General features: G+C 40.1%; 2 protein-coding genes across 4 annotated transcripts in view; both read right to left on the bottom strand.

Annotated features, from left to right (window-relative positions):
• Positions 1-20,543, bottom strand: part of LOC114573973 (V-set and immunoglobulin domain-containing protein 2-like) — a 40,974-nt gene that overhangs the window by 19,493 nt on the left and 938 nt on the right. The window contains exons 3-5 of one of the 3 annotated variants that reach the window (XM_028606237.1): positions 20,360-20,485; positions 20,233-20,276; positions 19,972-20,035 (exon numbers count right to left, since the gene is read on the bottom strand). The exons of 1 other annotated variant lie outside the window; for it this stretch is intronic. In XM_028606237.1, coding sequence (XP_028462038.1) covers positions 20,003-20,035; positions 20,233-20,276; positions 20,360-20,485 — 203 coding nt within the window. In that variant the 3' untranslated portion in view covers positions 19,972-20,002. Of the gene's footprint in view, positions 1-19,971; positions 20,095-20,232; positions 20,277-20,359; positions 20,486-20,543 lie in introns of those variants that run through there. One more of the 3 variants, XM_028606236.1, reaches the window with a different exon arrangement.
• LOC114573975 (uncharacterized) lies at positions 3,426-12,769 on the bottom strand. Its single transcript, XM_028606239.1, has 5 exons — positions 12,706-12,769; positions 11,909-12,610; positions 4,044-4,157; positions 3,913-3,956; positions 3,426-3,790 (listed from the first exon to the last, which is right to left on the bottom strand). The coding sequence occupies exons 1-5, from the start codon at positions 12,758-12,760 to the stop codon at positions 3,671-3,673; spliced, it is 1,035 nt and encodes a 344-aa protein (XP_028462040.1). The 5' UTR covers positions 12,761-12,769; the 3' UTR covers positions 3,426-3,670.

Raw genomic sequence — 20,543 nt, 5'->3', positions numbered from 1 at the left:
ATAAAAATATTGGCCACTGATATATTGTGCATCCCTAAGTACAACCACTTGAAACATCACTAAAAAGCCAGGAAAACATCAGTGGAAAAGTCCTGGGGTCTCATTTATAAAACTGTGCGTAGGATCCTTACTGTAAGTGTATATGTGCGCCAAAAGCCCAAATTGGCGTACACGAAAAAAAAGTCAGATTTATAAAACTGTGCGTCGCACACCTGTAACAATGTTCCTTTATAAATCACAGATTAGACTACAAGTGTGCGTACGTGGATCAGCCTCTTATCCCGCCCTGTACACACCCATTTTTAACCATAAATAGTCAATAAAGCACCTCGTGAATGCTGATCAGTATGTTAATGACCCTGGCAGTTGTTCTTCGTTTCACCGAAACATGCCGAATCATGACAACTGGCGGAGAAAAACAAACAAAAAAAAAAACTCTCAGGCGCTCGGGATTGCTGCCAATTGAATTATAATTTCGAAACCGGATCTATAGACAGCTTCGATATCCCAGACGTATATAATAAGATTTAACAGAACTATATATTATATCCAAACAAGCCTTAGTGATGAAGTTGAAGATTATATATAATATTTATTTAAAAAAAACACTGAATCTTTGAAATCTTGAAACAGCTGTCAGCCATTTCCCTCTGAAAACAGACTGTTTCACCCAGAGTGGCGAGGACCTGTATTTGGACCGGGATGGCACGGTTCCGGTGCGTTGCCGTCTCTACTGGACCCAATTCAGTACATAGATCCACAGATCCATTTATTTAAGATTTGAGTTTGAGGTGTTTATGGAACAATTATCACTCAGTACAAGCGCAAATAACACTGCTGGATTTAATCTTCATATGGTGTGAAGAAATGTGCGTGAGGCATTATTTTGTAATACTTAAACATATTAAGAGTAGCCTAACCGTTATTCCCACATGTACTCTCTGCAGTCTGACTTTAGTTCACCACCTCAACATCTGCGTCGCCAATTCCTATTTTGTCTCCAAAATGTGCGTACGCATGGGTCAGAGTTTGCGTGGAGGACCGCACATTCTCCCGTCAAGTTTGTTTTTTATAAATCACAACCTTTGCGTGGGAAGTGGCGTACGCACGTTTTCAGCCCCGTTTTGTGCGTACGCCACGTTTATAAATGAGACCCCAGGTGCTCGACCGTTTAAACATTCACAGTTGGAGCCTGAAAAAGACTATGAAAGGACTTAGGGCCCTATTTGAACGACATTCATTTAAAATGACAATGAAATGCTGCGTTATTCACTTTAGACCAGCTATGTGTTGGTCAATGGCGCGATCACTTTCCACTGCCTCAAGATAGCAATACACCAAGAATGCACCTGAACGCACCTCCGGGGCCCCCTATCACATTTTCATTACTCGCGACAATCCCAGCAGTCGTCTACTGTAACAGCCAGTGACAAAGCGGAAGGCGATATTTTTTTTCACACTATGGCCACGCTAAGACCCGGGTCAAATTAATTTCCTTGTTTTTGATATGAAAACGAGACCGTGGCCGAGACACGTGTGTGACTCGAACATCTCACATTGACCAACAAAACGTACAGCGAAAGACCGTGGAAAACACTTCAGACCATCCTGCCAACCTGTATACATTTTAACATCAATGAACGCTGTAACGATTTTTCACTATAAAGTCACTGAAAGCTGCTGCTGTTTCACTCCTGTTGTCTCTCTGCAGCGGGTGGGGCTGCTCTGTTCCCCCCGCGACTGATGCACACACACACACACACACACACACACACACACACACACACACACACACACGATGAATGCAGGAAAAATCACAGATGAGACGTACAGGATGACCTAAATTGAGGACAGCTATGCTCGTTATTGTAAATGCAATGATAAGTTAAAGTTCAATAAGTATCAAACCGTATGAATGTGTGTGTGTGTGTGTGTGTGTGTGGCCAGGATAGGACATTAACTAACAATGTAAAGATCAACAACCCACTGACAGTGACCGATACGTTCATATTTGATTCATTCAATAAATTATAAATCCACCAGCCATTTTCATATTATACTAACATTTGCAGCATCCTGAGCCTTTTTGGAAAGGTTCCTAGGAAATCTCAACCCAGAGTAATTAATTAATAGTAATAATTATTATTCTCCCCAAAACAAGTTTCCTTTTTATTTTTAAAGAACTATAAAAAAAAAATCGCAACTTTTTTTTGCAACTTTCACTGTCTCTCGCAACTTAATTGCAACAAACAAACAAAAGACATCGCAAATTTTATCGCAATTTCTTACAAAAGCTCCCGCATAATAAGGCATTTTGGGCCACAACCATCTCAATAAAAGGCCGCGAAATCCTGGAAGGACTGCCCTTGTGTGTTTTTTCATGTGTCATGGTGCACATTCATACAGTCATCTCATCTCTTATATGCTGTATCTATGATCCTGATTGCGCCGTCATCACGTGCTGTAGTAGGGGGGCCCGCCTTGATAATGCTGCTTAAGGGCCTGGTATTGGCTCGTTACGCCACTGTGCTGCCTTCCTGCATGTGTTGCTACCTGATGTGATGTTATACACTAATGTTGAGTGTTGTGCAGTAGTTAAGGCACACGTGAAACACACATCATTCAGAGGCCACAGCAGATTTATGGTCAAGGTGAACTATGGGATCATACATGAGCAGTTTGTTTATCAGTAATATTTTTATCCTGAACAGTCTGAGCCTACAGACAGGACCTGCAGGCCTACAGCTATCCTTAGAATATTCATACTTAGTTTCTGTACCTGTTTCAAGGCATTGAAGTAGTCTACAATCCAACTTAAATATATTTTTTGATGTCTTTATTGTGTTTCTGCAATCATCCTAACAGTTACAATATCAAATCCTATTGCAGGTTGGTGCTGTGTGGTATTGGGTACCTTTTTTATGGCTTTCCTTCTGTCTGTGTGCTACGACACCATATATGTTGGGTCTGGTGACTGTGTGTCTACCATGTGTGTACGGTGACTTTAAATGGGTTCACTGTGCATGTTTTTATCGTGTTTGTCCATGTCTGTGATTAGAAAGTCATCAATGCAGACACTGGCCAAACAATACTTGATGCATAAGCGTCTGTTGTCTGCTAGACAGAACTCATTTAAACCCAAAACAGTAACATTGTAAACTAGTGGAGCCTCATGTCTTTAGGTCAACCACATTCTCTGACACACATGGTGCCAACAGCCACTCATGTAAGAAGAAGCTGTTGGATCAACCATGCACACACATACTGTTTCAAACTCACAGTGCTCCAACTTTTAATTGTTTATTTGATCATTAATGCCATATTTCACATAAACACACACATCCATTGGTTTAAAATAAATGAGGATAAGCAAAAACTAAACATGCAAGTGACTTTTATTGCATCCATTCATCTGAGCTTCTAAATATGCTGGTTAGGTCATAAAAAACAGGTATTCATAAGTACTTAAAATATATTTTGACATGCATGGTTTATTTGGCACACAGACAACAAACAGTATTCTAAATATGCACATAAGTTGAGAATGGAGCGATTTCATTTTGTCTGCAAACCACAAAGAAACTATAAAAGCAAATTTATTTCAAACCTGGATAAACATCTTCATTACAGAGAAGCACTAAGAAAATCCTGAGATGTAATAAGTCCAGTTCTACTGCTTTACGCTGTAGTAGACACATTCACTCCAGGTGGGATCCCTCTGTCCTCTTGATCTGTTGGACAGGTCGGCATTTAAAGCAGCATAATAAAGGTTTTCAGCGTGTTGGTAACCCTGGTAACAAAATATATATCAGACGATCATTATTTTGTCCTTGACAGAAATTAAAACAATATCCAGGAAACTTGGCGTGTCTTAACGGTAGTTTAGCAGTTCATTTATAGTTTTGTATTCACCTTTGCTTTCGCTGTGGGGGGAGCTGGACATCTGGCTTGAGACTCTGGTTGTAAAATAGGAAAAACTATTTTTTTTTTTTTTCAAAAGACAAATTGTGAATACAAGCTGTGAAATTCAAACTAGCAGTTACCTTTCGATCGGCAGCTGTTTCCCTTGTTCATCATGCACACTGTGAAGGCCAGTAAAACACTCAGGATGGTGGTGAATGTCAAAGTTCCACTCAAGAAATACACCAAAGCAGGATCTGTAGAGAGACGGACATCAGAGACAGATCTTTCAGCAGATTTTTATGCAGAGTTCGATCAGAAAGAATGAGTAGTCACCTGGGGTCTCATTTATTAAACTGTGCGTGGGATCCTTACTAAAATGTAATTTGCGCCCAAAAGCCAAAAATGGCGCACACCAAAAACATTCAGATTTATATAACTGTGCATCGCACACCTGTAAATCTATGTTCCCTTTATAAATCGCAGATTACCCACAAGTGTTTGCGTCGTGGATCAGCCTCTTATCCCGCCCTGTGAACGCCCATTTTTAACCATAAATAGTCAATGCAAAGCACCTCGTGAATGCTGATCAGTATGTTAATGACCCTGGCAGTTGTTCTTTTCGTTCAGGTTGAATCATGACGACTGGCTGGGAAAAAATCGAAAAAACTTCTCAGACTCTCGGAATTGCTGTAAATTGAATTATAATTTTGGCCTGTTCTCACACAGTGTAGGGAAACCTGATATATACTACCTAGAATTTATGTTTACAACAAGTTGTGATTGTTAACACCTTGCCAAAAACACAGCATCAACTAGTGGTATCCCCAACCCCGAGATACAATTTGAAGACAAAAGTGTAATAGGCAAACACACTTTGCTTCATGCAGATTTTCTTATGAACAGTATTAACGTTTGGACCGATAACGAGGACATTAAGTGTAATTATTGCAAGAGAGGTTAATGGCTGTATTTCCAGACTTTGACATTTGATAGACAGATATTTAGTTATTGACACTCTGCTCTGCAGTTATCTAATGGAAGGGTATTTAAATGCTATCCTGTATTCCATGCAGTCGGGCCACATTTACATTATATTTAAAGAAAGTAGAGATGAGTTTTGCTTTCTGTCCAAGAACTTGCTTAAACCAGTACAGCCTTGCAGCAACATCTCCTTCATAGAAACATTGTAAAGTCAACTCGTCCCCAATATTAACTGATACAAATCCTGTCCCTTGACGAACAGTTGTGGAGGATTTCAGACCTGTCGTCTGAGCTAAAGTGAAATGAGAGAAGAGCAAATGTAGAGTTAATGTAATGTGACGGAAAGAATCATCACACAGTCTAAGTTAAAATAAAATTATAACTTACCCATTTCCCCCAAGAACAAACATGTGAGAAAGAGAGCAAACACTGGAGATGTCATCGTGTTGAAGTTGCTGTGTTGAATGACAGAATATCGTTGGTTTCTCCTCTCTTTAGAAACAAGAATGCATTTGATTGGCTAAACCTGAAGTGACACGGTATAGGAAACATGGTCACATGCTCACAGCCACATTTAGTACCAAGTTTGGTTTCCGTGATTCTGAGAAAAGGTTGAGAAATATATAAAGAGCGTAACTTTCTATTGGCTTATCTTTAAGGAAAGGGAGTCTTGAGCTGCTTTTTAATGATGCTTGATTCAGTTAAAAATATATGTAATAAAGCCTGTTACTCAGAATGGGAGGTCTCTCTTTAGAATCAGTGTGGCTCTTGTGATTCAGGATCATGTTTAGCCTTTCGAAGCCATACTGTTGGACTAATTAATGGTTACTTAAAGCTCTCAGACTCCACTATTACATTTTGAGAATATTCCATTAAATATCCATTAAATATTTAAGTGCATAAATAAGTGTTTTGGCAAGGCTGGCCGAGTGGCGCTATATCCATGGTGGTATTCTCTGCATTATTCACAAATCACAGCCTGGTTATAAGTAAAAAATATATAAATTGCACCGACATGCGTAACTTACATGTGGCACTTTATAGTTTGGCTTGTTTATGTACTTCTATGTGATTTCTGCGGTTATGCGTTTGTACCTTCATGGTTGAATGCCCTTTTTGGAGATGGCTTTGGATGAAAGTGTCAGCTAAATGAAATGTTATGAAAAAATAAAAATATTGGCCACTGATATATTGTGCATCCCTAAGTACAACCACTTGAAACATCACTAAAAAGCCAGGAAAACATCAGTGGAAAAGTCCTGGGGTCTCATTTATAAAACTGTGCGTAGGATCCTTACTGTAAGTGTATGTGCGCCCAAAAGCCCAAATTGGCGTACACCGAAAAAAAGTCAGATTTATAAAACTGTGCGTACGCACACCTGTAAGCAATGTTCCCTTTATAAATCACAGATTAGACTACAAGTGTGCGTACGTGGATCAGCCTCTTATCCCGCCCTGTACACACCCATTTTTAACCATAAATAGTCAATAAAGCACCTCGTGAATGCTGATCAGTATGTTAATGACCCTGGCAGTTGTTCTTCGTTTCACCGAAACATGCCGAATCATGACAACTGGCGGAGAAAACAAACAAACAAAAAAAAACTCTCAGACGCTCGGGAATTGCTGCCAATTGAATTATAATTTCGAAACCGGATCTATAGACAGCTTCGATATCCCAGACGTATATAATAAGATTTAACAGAACTATATATTATATCCAAACAAGCCTTAGTGATGAAGTTGAAGATTATATATAATATTTATTTAAAAAAAACACTGAATCTTTGAAATCTTGAAACAGCTGTCAGCCATTTCCCTCTGAAAACAGACTGAGGACCTGTATTTGGACCGGGATGGCACGGTTCCGGTGCGTTGCCGTCCCTACTGGACCCAATTCAGTACATAGATCCACAGATCCATTTATTTAAGATTTGAGTTTGAGGTGTTTATGGAACAATTATCAATCAATTATCGGGTACAAGCGCAAATAACACTGCTGGATTTAATTTTCATATGGTGTGAAGAAATGTGCGTGAGGCATTATTTTGTAATACTACATATTAAGAGTAGCCTAACCCTTATTCCCACATGTACTCTCTGCAGTCTGACTTTAGTTCACCACCTCAACATCTGCGTCGCCAATTCCTATTTTGTCTCCAAAATGTGCGTACGCATGGGTCAGAGTTTTTGCGTGGAGGACCGCACATTCTCCCGTCAAGTTTGTTTTTATAAATCACAACCTTTGCGCGGGAAGTGGCGTTACGCACGTTTTCAGCCCCGTTTTGTGCGTACGCCACGTTTATAAATGAGACCCCAGGTGTTTAAACATTCACAGTTGGAGCCTGAAAAAACTACTATGAAAGGACTTAGGGCCCTATTTGAACGACATTCATTTAAAATGACAATGAAATGCTGCGTTATTCACTTTAGACCAGCTATGTGTTGGTCAATGGCGCGATCACTTTCCACTGCCTCAAGATAGCAATACACCAAGAATGCACCTGAACGCACCTCCGGGGCCCCCTATCACATTTTCATTACTCGCGACAATCCCAGCAGTCCCACGTCTACTGTAACAGCCAGTGACAAAGCGGAAGGCGATATTTTTTTTCACACTATGGCCACGCCAAGACCCGGGTCAAGTTAATTTCCTTGCTTTTGATATGAAAACGAGACCGTGGACGAGACACGTGTGTGACTCGAACATCTCACATTGACCAACAAAACGTACAGCGAAAGACCGTGGAAAACACTTCAGACCATCCTGCCAACCTGTATACATTTTAACATCAATGAACGCTGTAATGATTTTTCACTATAAAGTCACTGAAAGCTGCTGCTGTTTCAAACCTGTCGGCTCTCTGCAGCGGGAGGGGCTGCTCTGATCCCCCCGCGACTGATGCACACACACACACACACAACACACACACACACACACACACACACACAGGATGACCTGAATGCAGGAAAAATCACAGATGAGACGTGCAGGATGACCTAAATTGAGGACAGCTATGCTCGTTATTGTAAATGCAATGATAAGTTAAAGTTCAATAAGTATCAAACCGTATGAATGTGTGTGTGTGTGTGTGTGTGTGTGTGTGCCAGGATAGGACATTAACTAACAATGTAAAGATCAACAACCCACTGACAGTGACCGATACGTTCATATTTGATTCATTCAATAAATTATAAATCCACCAGCCATTTTCATATTATACTAACATTTGCAGCATCCTGAGCCTTTTTGGAAAGGTTCCTAGGAAATCTCAACCCAGAGTAATTAATTAATAGTAATAATTATTATTCTCCCCAAAACAAGTTTCCTTTTTATTTTTAAAGAACTATAAAAAAAAAAAATCAACTTTTTTTTTGCAACTTTCACTGTCTCTCGCAACTTAATTGCAACAAACAAACAAAAGACATCGCAAATTTTATCGCAATTTCTTACAAAAGCTCCCGCAAAATAAGGCATTTTGGGCCACAACCATCTCAATAAAAGGCTGCGAAATCCTGGAAGGACTGCCCTTGTGTGTTTTTCATGTGTCATGGTGCACATTCATACAGTCATCTCATCTCTTATATGCCTATCCTATCTATGATCCTGATTGGACCGTCATCACGTGCTGTAGTAGGGGGGCCCGCCTTGATAATGCTGCTTAAGGGCCTGGTATTGGCTCGTTACGCCACTGTGCTGCCTTCCTGCATGTGTTGCTACCTGATGTGATGTTATACACTAATGTTGAGTGTTGTGCAGTAGTTAAGGCACACGTGAAAACACACATCATTCAGAGGCCACAGCAGATTTATGGTCAAGGTGAACTATGGGATCATACATGAGCAGTTTGTTTATCAGTAATATTTTTATCCTGAACAATCTGAGCCTACAGACAGAACCTGCAGGCCTACAGCTATCCTTAGAATATTCATACTTAGTTTCTGTACCTGTTTCAAGGCATTGAAGTAGTCTACAATCCAACTTAAATATATTTTTTGATGTCTTTATTGTGTTTCTGCAATCATCCTAACAACAGTTACAATATCAAATCCTATTGCAGGTTGGTGCTGTGTGGTATTGGGTACCTTTTTATGGCTTTCCTTCTGTCTGTGTGCTACGACACCATATATGTTGGGTCTGGTGACTGTGTGTCTACCATATGTGACTTTAAATAGGTTTACTGTGCATGTTTTTATCGTGTTTGTCCATGTCTGTGATTAGAAAGTCATCAATGCAGACACTGGCCAAACAATGATGCATAAGCATAAGCGTCTGTTGTCTGCTAGACAGAACTCATTTAAACCCAAAACAGTAACATTGTAAACTAGTGGAGCCTCATGTCTTTAGGTCAACCACATTCTCTGACACACATGATGCCAACAGCCACTCATGTAAGAAGAAGCTGTTGGATCAACCATGCACACACATACTGTTTCAAACTCACAGTGCTCCAACTTTTAATTGTTTATTTGATCATTAATGCCATATTTCACATAAACACACACATCCATTGGTTTAAAATAAATGAGGATAAGCAAAAACAAAACATGCAAGTGACTTTTATTGCATCCATTCATCTGAGCTTCTAAATATGCTGGTTAGGTCATAAAAAACAGGTATTCATAAGTACTTAAAATATATTTTGACATGCATGGTTTATTTGGCACACAGACAACAAACAGTATTCTAAATATGCACATAAGTTGAGAATGGAGCGATTTCATTTTGTCTGCAAACCACAAAGAAACTATAGAAGCAAATTTATTTCAAACCTGGATAAACATCTTCATTACAGAGAAGCACTAAGAAAATCCTGAGATGTAATAAGTCCAGTTCTACTGCTTTACGCTGTAGTAGACACATTCACTCCAGGTGGGATCCCTCTGTCCTCTTGATCTGTTGGACAGGTCGGCATTTAAAGCAGCATAATAAAGGTTTTCAGCGTGTTGGTAACCCTGGTAACAAAATATATATCAGACGATCATTATTTTGTCCTTGACAGAAATTAAAACAATATCCAGGAAACTTGACGTGTCTTAACGGTAGTTTAGCAGTTCATTTATAGTTTTGTATTCACCTTTGCTTTCGCTGTGGGGGGAGCTGGACATCTGGCTTGAGACTCTGGTTGTAAAATAGGAAAAACTATTTTTTTTTCATTCAAAAGACAAATTGTGAATACAAGCTGTGAAATTCAAACTAGCAGTTACCTTTCGATCGGCAGCTGTTTCCCTTGTTCATCATGCACACTGTGAAGGCCAGTAAAACACTCAGGATGGTGGTGAATGTCGAAGTTCCACTCAAGAAATACACCAAAGCAGGATCTGTAGAGAGACGGACATCAGAGACAGATCTTTCAGCAGATTTTTATGCAGAGTTCGATCAGAAAGAATGAGTAGTCACCTGGGGTCTCATTTATTAAACTGTGCGTAGGATCCTTACTAAAAATGTACGTACGCCCAAAAGCCAAAAATGGCGCACACCAAAAAACATTCAGATTTATATAACTGTGCATACGCACACCTGTAAGCAATGTTCCCTTTATAAATCGCAGATTACCCACAAGTGTTTGCGTACGTGGATCAGCCTCTTATCCCGCCCTGTGAACGCCCATTTTTAACCATAAATAGTCAATGCAAAGCACCTCGTGAATGCTGATCAGTATGTTAATGACCCTGGCAGTTGTTCTTTCGTTACGCCGAATCATGACGACTGGCGGGGAAAAATCGAAAAACTTCTCAGACTCTCGGGAATTGCTGTAAATTGAATTATAATTTTGGCCTGTTCTCACACAGTGTAAGGAAACCTGATATATACTACCTATATTAATAATACTGTCCAAAATGGCAGGCATTACGGCACTCTGGGCCAGCTTCGATATACCAGACCTATATCAAAAGATTTAACAGAACTATATATTATATTCAAACAAGCCTTAGTGATAAAGTTGAAGATTATATATAATATTTATAAAATAAACACTTCACTGTCTGCCATTTCCCTCTGTAAACAGCCAGTTGCCCCCAGAGTGGTGAGGACCTGTATTTGGACCGGATGTCACGGTTGCACGTTGCCCTCTCTACTGGACCCAATTCAGTACATAGATCCAAGAGCTCAGCTTTAGGGAATCTAAATCGTTATATAAACCATATAAGTCATCGTCATGGTCCCTGAAGTCTCTTTTTCTCCTGTTTCTTCCATTGGCGTAGTCCTCATGCAGGACCAGCAGTGCCATCATGCAGCATTATGCACAGGGGTCACCGCAGAATTTATGTTTACAACAAGTTGTGATTGTTAACACCTTGCCAAAAACACAGCATCAACTAGTGGTATCCCCCACCCCGAGATACAGTTTGAAGACAAAAGTGTAATAGGCAAACACACTTTGCTTCATGCAGATTTTGTTATGAACAGTATTAACGTTTGGACCGATAACGAGGACATTAAGTGTAACGATTGCGCAAGAGGTTAATGGCTGTATTTCCAGACTTTGACATTTGATAGACAGATATTTAGTTATTGACACTCTGCTCTGCAGTTATCTAATGGTAGGGTATTTAAATGCTATCCTGTATTCCATGCAGTCGGGCCATCTCCTCCTCCTGCGCTCCGTGGTGGACAATGTGACGGTGAGACAGCGCCGATTAAACATTAGGAACGGATTTTTATTAAAGATTTGAGTTAGATTTCACGAGGTGTTTATGGAACAATACTAACTCAGTACAAGCGCAAATAGCACTGCTGGATTTCATCTTCATGATAACGTGGATGATATGGAGTGAAAAAATGTCCATCAATACTTCTTTCACCACCTCACCATCTGCGTCGCCAATTCCCATTGTCTCCAAAATATGCGTACGCATGGGTCAGAGTTTGCGTGGAGGACATCACGTTCTGACGTCAAGTTTTTTATAAATAACCTTTGCGTGGGAAGTGGCGTACGCACATTTTCAGCCCCGTTTTGTGCGTACACAACGTTTATAAATGAGACCCTTGATGCGACAACTTTAGCTGAAAGTTCCTTACCTTCTATCTCGAGCTTGGTCCCGTTTCCAAACAGAATGTGTCCACATGAGGCAACAGCACAGTAATAGGTCCCAGCATGAGAACGATTCAGACTCTCCATCAGCAGGTTGTAAACACAGGTCTGCGTTTGTGTGTTGGTTTTCCTCTCACACTGATCAGTCCTGCCTCCATGGGTGTAAATGAGTCCTGGCTGAGATTCTTCCGAGTTCTTGAACCAGTAAACACTGTGTTCTCCATCACAGGTCCCAGTGTGTACTGTACAGTTCAGAGTCACAGAGCCTCCTGACTGGATGCTCTCAGACGCTGACTGATGGACTGCTGGGATCTTCAAACCTGAACCCTTTACACTTACAAAAATGCTTTCTGAAAAGTCTATTGTGTATAGAAAGTTAATGCAGTAGTAAGTAGCCGAGTCTGAAGGGCGTAAATCTTTGATCGTTAAGTGATTTTTTCCACTTGCCATATCCAGTGTGAAGCGTGGATTGTTCTTGAATTCATTGTGAAAAGTCACATTTACATTATATTTAAAGAAAGTAGAGATGAGTTTTGCTTTCTGGCCTAGAACTTGCTTAAACCAGTAAAGCCTTGCAGCAACATCTCCTTCATAGAAACATTGTAAAGTCAACTCGTCCCCAATATTAACTGATACAAATCCTGTCCCTTGACGAACAGTTGTGGAGGATTTCAGACCTGTCGACTGAGCTGAAGTGAAATGAGAGAAGAGCAAATGTAGAGTTAATGTAATGTGACGGAAAGAAACATCACACAGTCTAAGTTAAAATAAAATTATAACTTACCCATTTCCCCCAAGAACAAACATGTGAGAAAGACCGCAAACACTGGAGATGTCATCGTGTTGAAGTTGCTGTGTTGAATGACAGAATATCGTTGGTTTCTCCTCTCTTTAGAAACAAGAATGCGTTTGATTGGCTAAACCTGAAGTGACACGGTATAGGAAACATGGTCACATGCTCACAGCCACCTATGGTGTCAAGTTTGGTTTCCGTGATTCTGAGAAAAGGTTCACATTTTGAGAAATAAATAAAGAGCGTAACTTCCTATTAGTTTATCTTTTAGGAAAGGGGAGTCTAGAGCTGCTTTTTAAAAATGATTGATTCAGTTAAAAATATATGTAATTAAACCTGTTACTCAGAACTGGAAGTCTCTCTTTAGACATCAGTGTTTCAGGATCATGTTTAGCCTTTCGAAGCCATACTGTTGGACTAATTAATGGTTACTTAAAGCTCTTAGCCTCCATAGTTTAGAGCGGCAGCAGGTCTTTTACAGTAACCTGGCAAACAGCTCTTTGGCATCATTCATTCATTATCATATGAAATTATCCGTTAATATTTCATTATCAGAACAACAATAATAATAAAACAGTTGTCTTATTAGTCAGCCCAATAGCCAACACAGTGTGCATTTGACTTCTGAAGGTATCTTACTGCTGGACTGCTTGATTTTAGGCTGAGTACTTTTGTTTAAATAGGCTTCTCTGCTGGACTTACTGTAGCTGCTACCTTAGGTTACCTTGACTGCTTTATTTGGGCCAATTTTCTTACCTAGGATTGTGTGAGTTAAGATTTTGCTTCACTCCGGTGTTTGAGATAGCTGTGAACCAGTTCGATTTTCTTTCTGAGTTTCTATCGCTCAGCCACCCCCAGCAGGGACTGTCTTTGGGTCATTAGCATGTGTGTTGTCAGCACAGATGAGATGGGTACTAATCCAGTTCCAACAGACACATGTAATGTAATGTACTTCCACCTCAGGCCAACATCAGTTTTAGCCGCTCAAGAGCTCCGGGACGCAGGCTACCAGCGGCAGTTGTTTAGACGCCAGTAGACTGTGAGCCGGGTACAGGCACCGCCAGATAGCGCTCCTTTCAGGGGCCGTGGTAGTGGAGTTTAGCCAGAAAAAAAGTGAGCTTCATGCGGCGATGACAGTTAAGTTTAGGCACCAAAACAACTCGTTAAGTTTAGGAAAAAGATTGTGATATGGATTAAACAACCCGGTCTCACTCAAAAGTGTACAAATAACACGGGTTTACAAACGTGCAATGTTTACGCTAAAGTAAAATTGTGCGTACAGTAGATACGTGGAGCGCTACAATTACAGTAAAGGAGACCGGTGCGTTTTATATGCACGCGTCGCGACAACAGCGTCACAAAAAAAAAAAAAAAAAAAAAAAAAAGGGTTGGGTTTAGGAAAAGAATGCAGGGAAAGGCTTTAGTAACAAACAAAAAAGTCACAAAAACACGCTAATAAACGGTAGAAAAAATGGTTGGGTTTAGGAAAAGAATGTAGGGAAAGGCTTTAGTTACACAAAAAAGTCACAAAAACACGCTAATAAACGGTTGGGTTTAGGGAAGAAACATTGGGGAAGGCTTAACAAAAAAAAACATGAGAAAGTCACAAAAACACGCTAATACACGGCTTAACAAAAAGGCTGAAAAAACCACACGCGGGACACGAACCCCAATCTCCCACGTGAAAGTCCTGTGTTTTAACCCTCCTTAAGCGGTCCCGTGTCCCTTTATACTATAAACGCACCGGTCTCCTGTACGCACAATTTTACTTTGGCGTACACATTGCTTTGTATTGTATACTTTGTATTTTCAAAGTGTAAACCCGTGTTATTTGTACGCTTTTGAGTGAGAGTGGGCTCTGATTAAAACACTCCAGAGGAACAAACAAGCGTTTCCTGTGTGAAAGTATTTTATTTTTGCTGCTTACTGAAGTCTGTTCTCCGGCTTGAAAGCGCTGTGTTTTATGTTGACACCACGTTGTGATATTATGAGAATATTCCATTAAATATCCATTAAATATATAAGTGCATAAATAAGTTTTCTGGCAAGGCTGGCAGAGTGGCGCTATATCCATGGTGGTATTCTCTGCTATATTCACAAATCACAGCCTGGTTATAAGTAAAAAAATATAAATTGCACCGACATGCATAACTTACATGTGGCACTTTGTAGTTTGGCTTATTTATGTACTTCTATGTGATTTCTGCTGTTATGAGTTTGTACCTTCATGGTTGAATGCCCTTTTTGGAGATGGCTTTGGATGAAAGTGTCAGCTAAATGAAATGTTAGGAAAAAAAAAAAATATTGGCCACTGATATATTGTGCATCCCTAAGTACAACCACTTGAAACATCACTAAAAAGCCAGGAAAACATCAGTGGAAAAGTCCAGGTGCTTGACCGCTTAAACATTCACAGTTGGAGCCTTAAAAAGACTATGAAAGGCTAGGACTTGTGTACAAATCCACTTTTGCTAGTTTAACCACAGAAAAAAGGGTCCGGGCGCGTGGTTCAAAAGGGTTGTACTTAGTGTAATTTATCATAGGTGTTATTAAAATAACAATGAAATGCTGCGTTATTCACTTTAGACCAGGTTTGTGTTGGTCAATGGCGCGATCACTTTCCGCTGCCTCAAGATAGCAATACACCAAGAATGCACCTGAACGCACCTCCCTGTAAGACCAGCACACCAATGGGCGCAGAGATGGGCGCAGCTGCATTTGCTACACTAGAAGTGCCGGAATTCCATAACTACTAGAATATATATAGAATAAATACCTAATTGCGATATTGTATTATGTATTGTGTTAGGATATCTTTACAAAAACGTAATAACACCGAAATGTACATTTTAACGAGTTTAATTATACATTTGAGTAGTAATACGTGTTTCAATAATTCATATCATGGCATAGTAAACAGTCATTATTCCATACATTCATATCCCGAAAAATATGGTCAGGAAATTCATTCAACTTAACTCATAACAGCCAAATAACAATTAAAAGTATTTTATTTGAACATTTAGCTATAACCTAACCTAACCTGGCTCTGCTGTGGTGCCCCGCTGCCCTTTTTTCCTCCATAAACTCCGCTCTCAGCTCCTCTGCCAGTTGCTGCATGAACTTCCTCCGGACAATTTTACTGCTGGTGCACTTCTTGGAGAGGATGAGTGCAATGATTCCAGCCAGTTCAGGATGTATAAAGTTATATGAACATTTAAACAGCCACCGGCCATCTACGTGTACCGCGCCTTTCACAGAGCAAGCGCCCGATGCTTGCCTTCTGATTCAGAACTGAGTCCATCCACGCCGTATTTATTGTAGTAGCCTACGTTACCGACTCTGGCTTTGCCTTCGGCCCATCGGTGATGCCCACACTTTTTACTCAAGACCGCTAGTTACGTTTCTCTGACAGAGACTATGGTAGTTACTAAGCAACCAAGATGCATCTTCAACCGCGCGAAATATTAAAAACAATACCGCGAAAATCCGAGCGGTCAATATGACAGTGTATGGCCGAAATGGGTAAAAGTGATTGTATTTTCTTTGCCTTTTGTGTAATGTATGTAAAAACTATTTTAAATTAAAATACAGACTCTTTTAGGAAAAGTCAGGCAGCAGCAGGATTGTATTTTTTTATTCAGCAAAGTTATTACACATATAAATTTCAAAACGGTCAAAATGACCGTCATGGCCGTTCTAGTGTTAAACGACGTGGGTGCTGGACGGGAAATTAACATCTGCGTCGGTCTTAAACTAGCAAAGGTACTTGCGTCGGGCTTTGCGCTGTGCCCGGTGCAAGACGGCGCCCGTTACCTAATGTGAGCCAAAGATATGACTCCGGCTAAACAATAGTTTAATGCTTTGCTAGACAAACCCCACTTGCTGCCTCAGACACATAACTATCAGTAAGCAGGGTATGCAGTGCTTATGGGCCCGGACCAATCAGGGGCCCACGTGACTGGAAGATATTGATTGACAGCCGGGGCCCCCTATCACATTTTCATTACTCGCAACAATCCCAGCAGTCCCACGTCCACTGTGACAGCCAGTGACCAAGCGGGAGGCAATATTTATTTTCCCACTATGGCCACGCCAAGACCCGGGTCAAGTTAATTTCCTTGTTTTTGATATGAAAACGAGACCGTGGCCGAGACACGTGTGTGACTCGAACATCTCACATTGACCAACAAAACATACAGCGAAAGACCGTGGAAAACATTTCAGACCATCCTGCCAACCTGTATACATTTTAACATCAATGAACGCTGTAACGATTTTTCACTATAAAGTCACTGAAAGCTGCTGCTGTTTCACTCCTGTCGGCTCTCGGCAGCGGGTGGGGCTGCTCCGTTCCCCCCGCGACTGATGCGCGCGCACACACACACACACACACACACACACACACACACACACACACACACACACACACACACACGAAATCACACACGATGGATACAGGAAAAACCACAGATGAGACGTAAAGGATGACCTAAATTGAGGACAGCCACGCTCGTTATTTTAAGTGCAATGATAAGTTATAATTCAATAAGTACTTTATTAAACCGTATAAATGTGTCCCAGGCCAGGATAGGATAGGACATTAAGCCACTGACAGTGACAGATATGTTCATATTCGATTCATTCAATAAATTATAATTTTTTGTCTTAAATCCACCAGTCATTTTCATATTATACCAACATTTGCAGCATCCTGAGCCTTTTTGGTAAGGTTCCTAGGAAATCTCAACCCAGAGTAATTAATTAATAGTAATAATTATTATTCTCCCCAAAACAAGTTTCCTTTTCATTTTTAAAGAAGTATCCAAAAGAAATCGCAACTTTTTTTGCAACTTTCCCTGTCTCTTGCAACTTCATTGCAACAAACAAAAGACCGCAACTTTTATCGCAATTTTTTACAAAAGCTCACGCAAAATCAGCCATTTTTGGCCACAACAATCTAAAAAAAAAAAAAAAGGCTGCGAAATCCTGGACGGACTGCCCTTTGTTTTTTTTTTTTCATGTGTCATGGTGCACATTCACCAGTGTTTTTTTGTTGTTGTGGTGCGCGTATGCAATCTTGATTTTGTCAGTCATCCCATCTCTTATCTGCTGTATCTATGATCCTATACTGTCCTATTCATGGTACACATTGCGCCGTCATCACGTGCTGTAGTAGGGGGGCCCGCCTTGATAATGCTGCTTAAGGGCCCGGTGTTTGCTCGTTACGCCACTGTGCTGCCTTCCTGCATGTGTTGCTACCTGATGTGATGTTATACACTAATGTTGAGTGTTGTGCAGTAGTTAAGGCACACATGAAAAAAGCATCATTCAGAGGCCACAGCAGATTTATGGTCAATGTGAACTATGGGATCATACATGAGCAGTTTGTTTATCAGTAATATTTTTATCCTGAACAGTCTGAGCCTACAGACAGGACCTGCAGGCCTACAGCTATCCTTAAATTATTCATACTTAGTTTCTGTACCTGTTTCAAGGCACTAAAGTAGTCTAAAGTCCAATTTAAATATATTTTGGTAACACTTTACTTGAAGGTATTGAAATAATTGTGACATTGACATTTGACATGACACTGTCATGAACATGTCATAAACGTTATGAACAAGTCATGAACATTTGACTTCTGTCATTAAGTGTCATTCTGTTTTTGTCATGACAAGTTGACATTGTTTGGGTTGTCTTGATTATGACAACTTGACATTAATCAAAGTGACATTACCAGAAGTTGTCTTGGTCATAACAACTTGACATTACATTTCTTTGGAGTGTCCTTATTAAGACAACTTGACATTAAACAGGATGACATTATGTCAAGTTGTCATGATAAAGACATCCTCTGGTAATGTCGTCCTGGTTCATGTCAAGTTGTCATTACAGAGACATCCCAAACAAATTGAATGTCAACTTGCCATGACCAAGACAACTTCTGGTAATGTCACTTTGATTAATGTCACTTTGCTATTTAAACAAAGTGGGCACTGGACAGGAAACTAACAACTGCGTCGGTCTTAAACTAGGAAAGATACTTGCGTCGGGCTTTGCGCTGCGCTTCGCCGGGTGCAAGATAGGGCCCATTACCTAATGTGAGCCAAAGATATGACTCCGGCAAAACAATAGTTTAATGCTTTGCTAGACGAACCCTACTCGCTGCCTTCCTGCATGTGTTGCTACCTGATGTGATGTTAAACACTGGTAATGTCACTTTGATTAATGTCAAGTTGTCCTAATCAAGACAACCCAATCAATGTCAACTTGTCATGACAAAAAACGAATGACACTTAATGACAGAAGTCATAAACGTTCATGACTTGTTTATAACGTTTATGACACCTTCATGACAGTGTCATGTCATAGTTATGACAGTGTCATTTCACGATTATGTCGATACCTTATGTCGATATAAGTGAAGTGTTACCTATATTTCTTTATGTCTTTATTCTGTTTCTGCACTCATCCTAACAGTTACAATATCAAATCCTATTGCAGGTTGGTGCTGTGTGGTATTGGGTACCTTTTTATGGCTTTCCTTCTGTCTGTGTGCTACGACACCATATATGTTGGGTCTGGTGACGGTGTGTCTACCATGTGTGACTTTAAATAGGTTTACTGTGCATGTTTTTATCGTGGTTGTTCATTTCTGTGATTAGAAAGTCATCAATGCAGAAATTGGCCAAACAATACTTGATGCATAAGCGTCTGTTGTCTGCTAGACATTTAAACCCAAAACGGTAACATTGTAAACTAGTGGAGCCTCATGTCTTTAGGTCAACCACATTCTCTGACACACATGGTGCCAACAGCCACTCATGTAAGAAGAAACTGTTGGATCAACCATGCACACACATACTATTTCAAACTCATAGTGCTCCAACTTTTAATTGTTTATTTGATCATTAACGCCATGAGGATAAGCAAAAATGTAAAATAAATGAAACCTGCAATTTACTTTTATTGCATCCATTCATCTGAGCTTCTAAATATGCTGGTTAAGTCATAAAAAAACATGTATTCATAAGTACTTATATGTAATATATTTTGACATTCATGGTTTATTTGGCACACAGACAACAAACAGTATGCTAAATATGCACATAAGAGCAATTTAAGCGATTTAATTTTGTCTGCAGACCACAAAGAAACTATAAAAGCAAATTTATTTCAAACCTGGATATTACACCTCCAGAGAGGCACTAAGAAAATCCTGTCTTATTCCAAAGTAAAGATGTAATAAGTCCAGTTCTACTGCTTTACGCTGTAGTAGACACATTCACTCCAGGTGGGATCCCTCTGTCCTCTTGATCTGTTGGACAGGTCGACACTTAAAGCAGCATAATAAAGGTTTTCAGCGTGTTGGTAACCCTGGTAACAAAATATGTATCAGACGATAATTATTTTGTCCTTGACAGAAATTAAAATAATATCCAGGAAACGATGCATTGTGCAATAAAAATGTGTCTTAACGGTAGTTGAGCAGTTCATTTATAGTTTTGTATTCACCTTTGCTTTCGCTGTGGGGGGAGCTGGACATCTGGCTTGAGACTCTGGTTGTGTAATAGGAAAAACTATTTTTTTATTCAAAAGACAGATTGTGAATACAAGCTGTGAAATTCAAACTAGCAGTTACCTTTCGATCGGCGGCTGTTTCCCTTGTTCATCACGCACACTGTCAAGGCCAGTAAAACACTCAGGATGGTGGTGAATGTCGAAATTCCACTCAAGAAATACACCAAGACAGGAGAGTCCACCTCATCTTTAGAGAGACGGACATGAGAGACGGCTCTTTCAGCAGATTTTTATGCAGAGTTAGA

Source organism: Perca flavescens, chromosome 19, assembly GCF_004354835.1.
Source record: "Perca flavescens isolate YP-PL-M2 chromosome 19, PFLA_1.0, whole genome shotgun sequence".
Classification (NCBI taxonomy): Eukaryota; Metazoa; Chordata; class Actinopteri; order Perciformes; family Percidae; genus Perca; species Perca flavescens.
Note: the sequence above shows the minus strand (reverse complement) of the source record. Positions and strands in the feature narration are given on the sequence as shown.

Bases quoted from the DNA above. Each gene is read 5' to 3' on its own strand.
- LOC114573975 (XM_028606239.1), bottom strand. From the start codon at position 12,760: ATGACATCTCCAGTGTTTGCGGTCTTTCTCACATGTTTGTTCTTGGGG. The intron at 12,611-12,705 runs GTAAGTTATAAT...ATTTCACTTCAG, and splicing joins TTTGTTCTTGGGGGAAATGG to CTCAGTCGACAGGTCTGAAA. The intron at 3,957-4,043 runs GTAACTGCTAGT...TTTTACAACCAG, and splicing joins AAACAGCTGCCGATCGAAAG to AGTCTCAAGCCAGATGTCCA.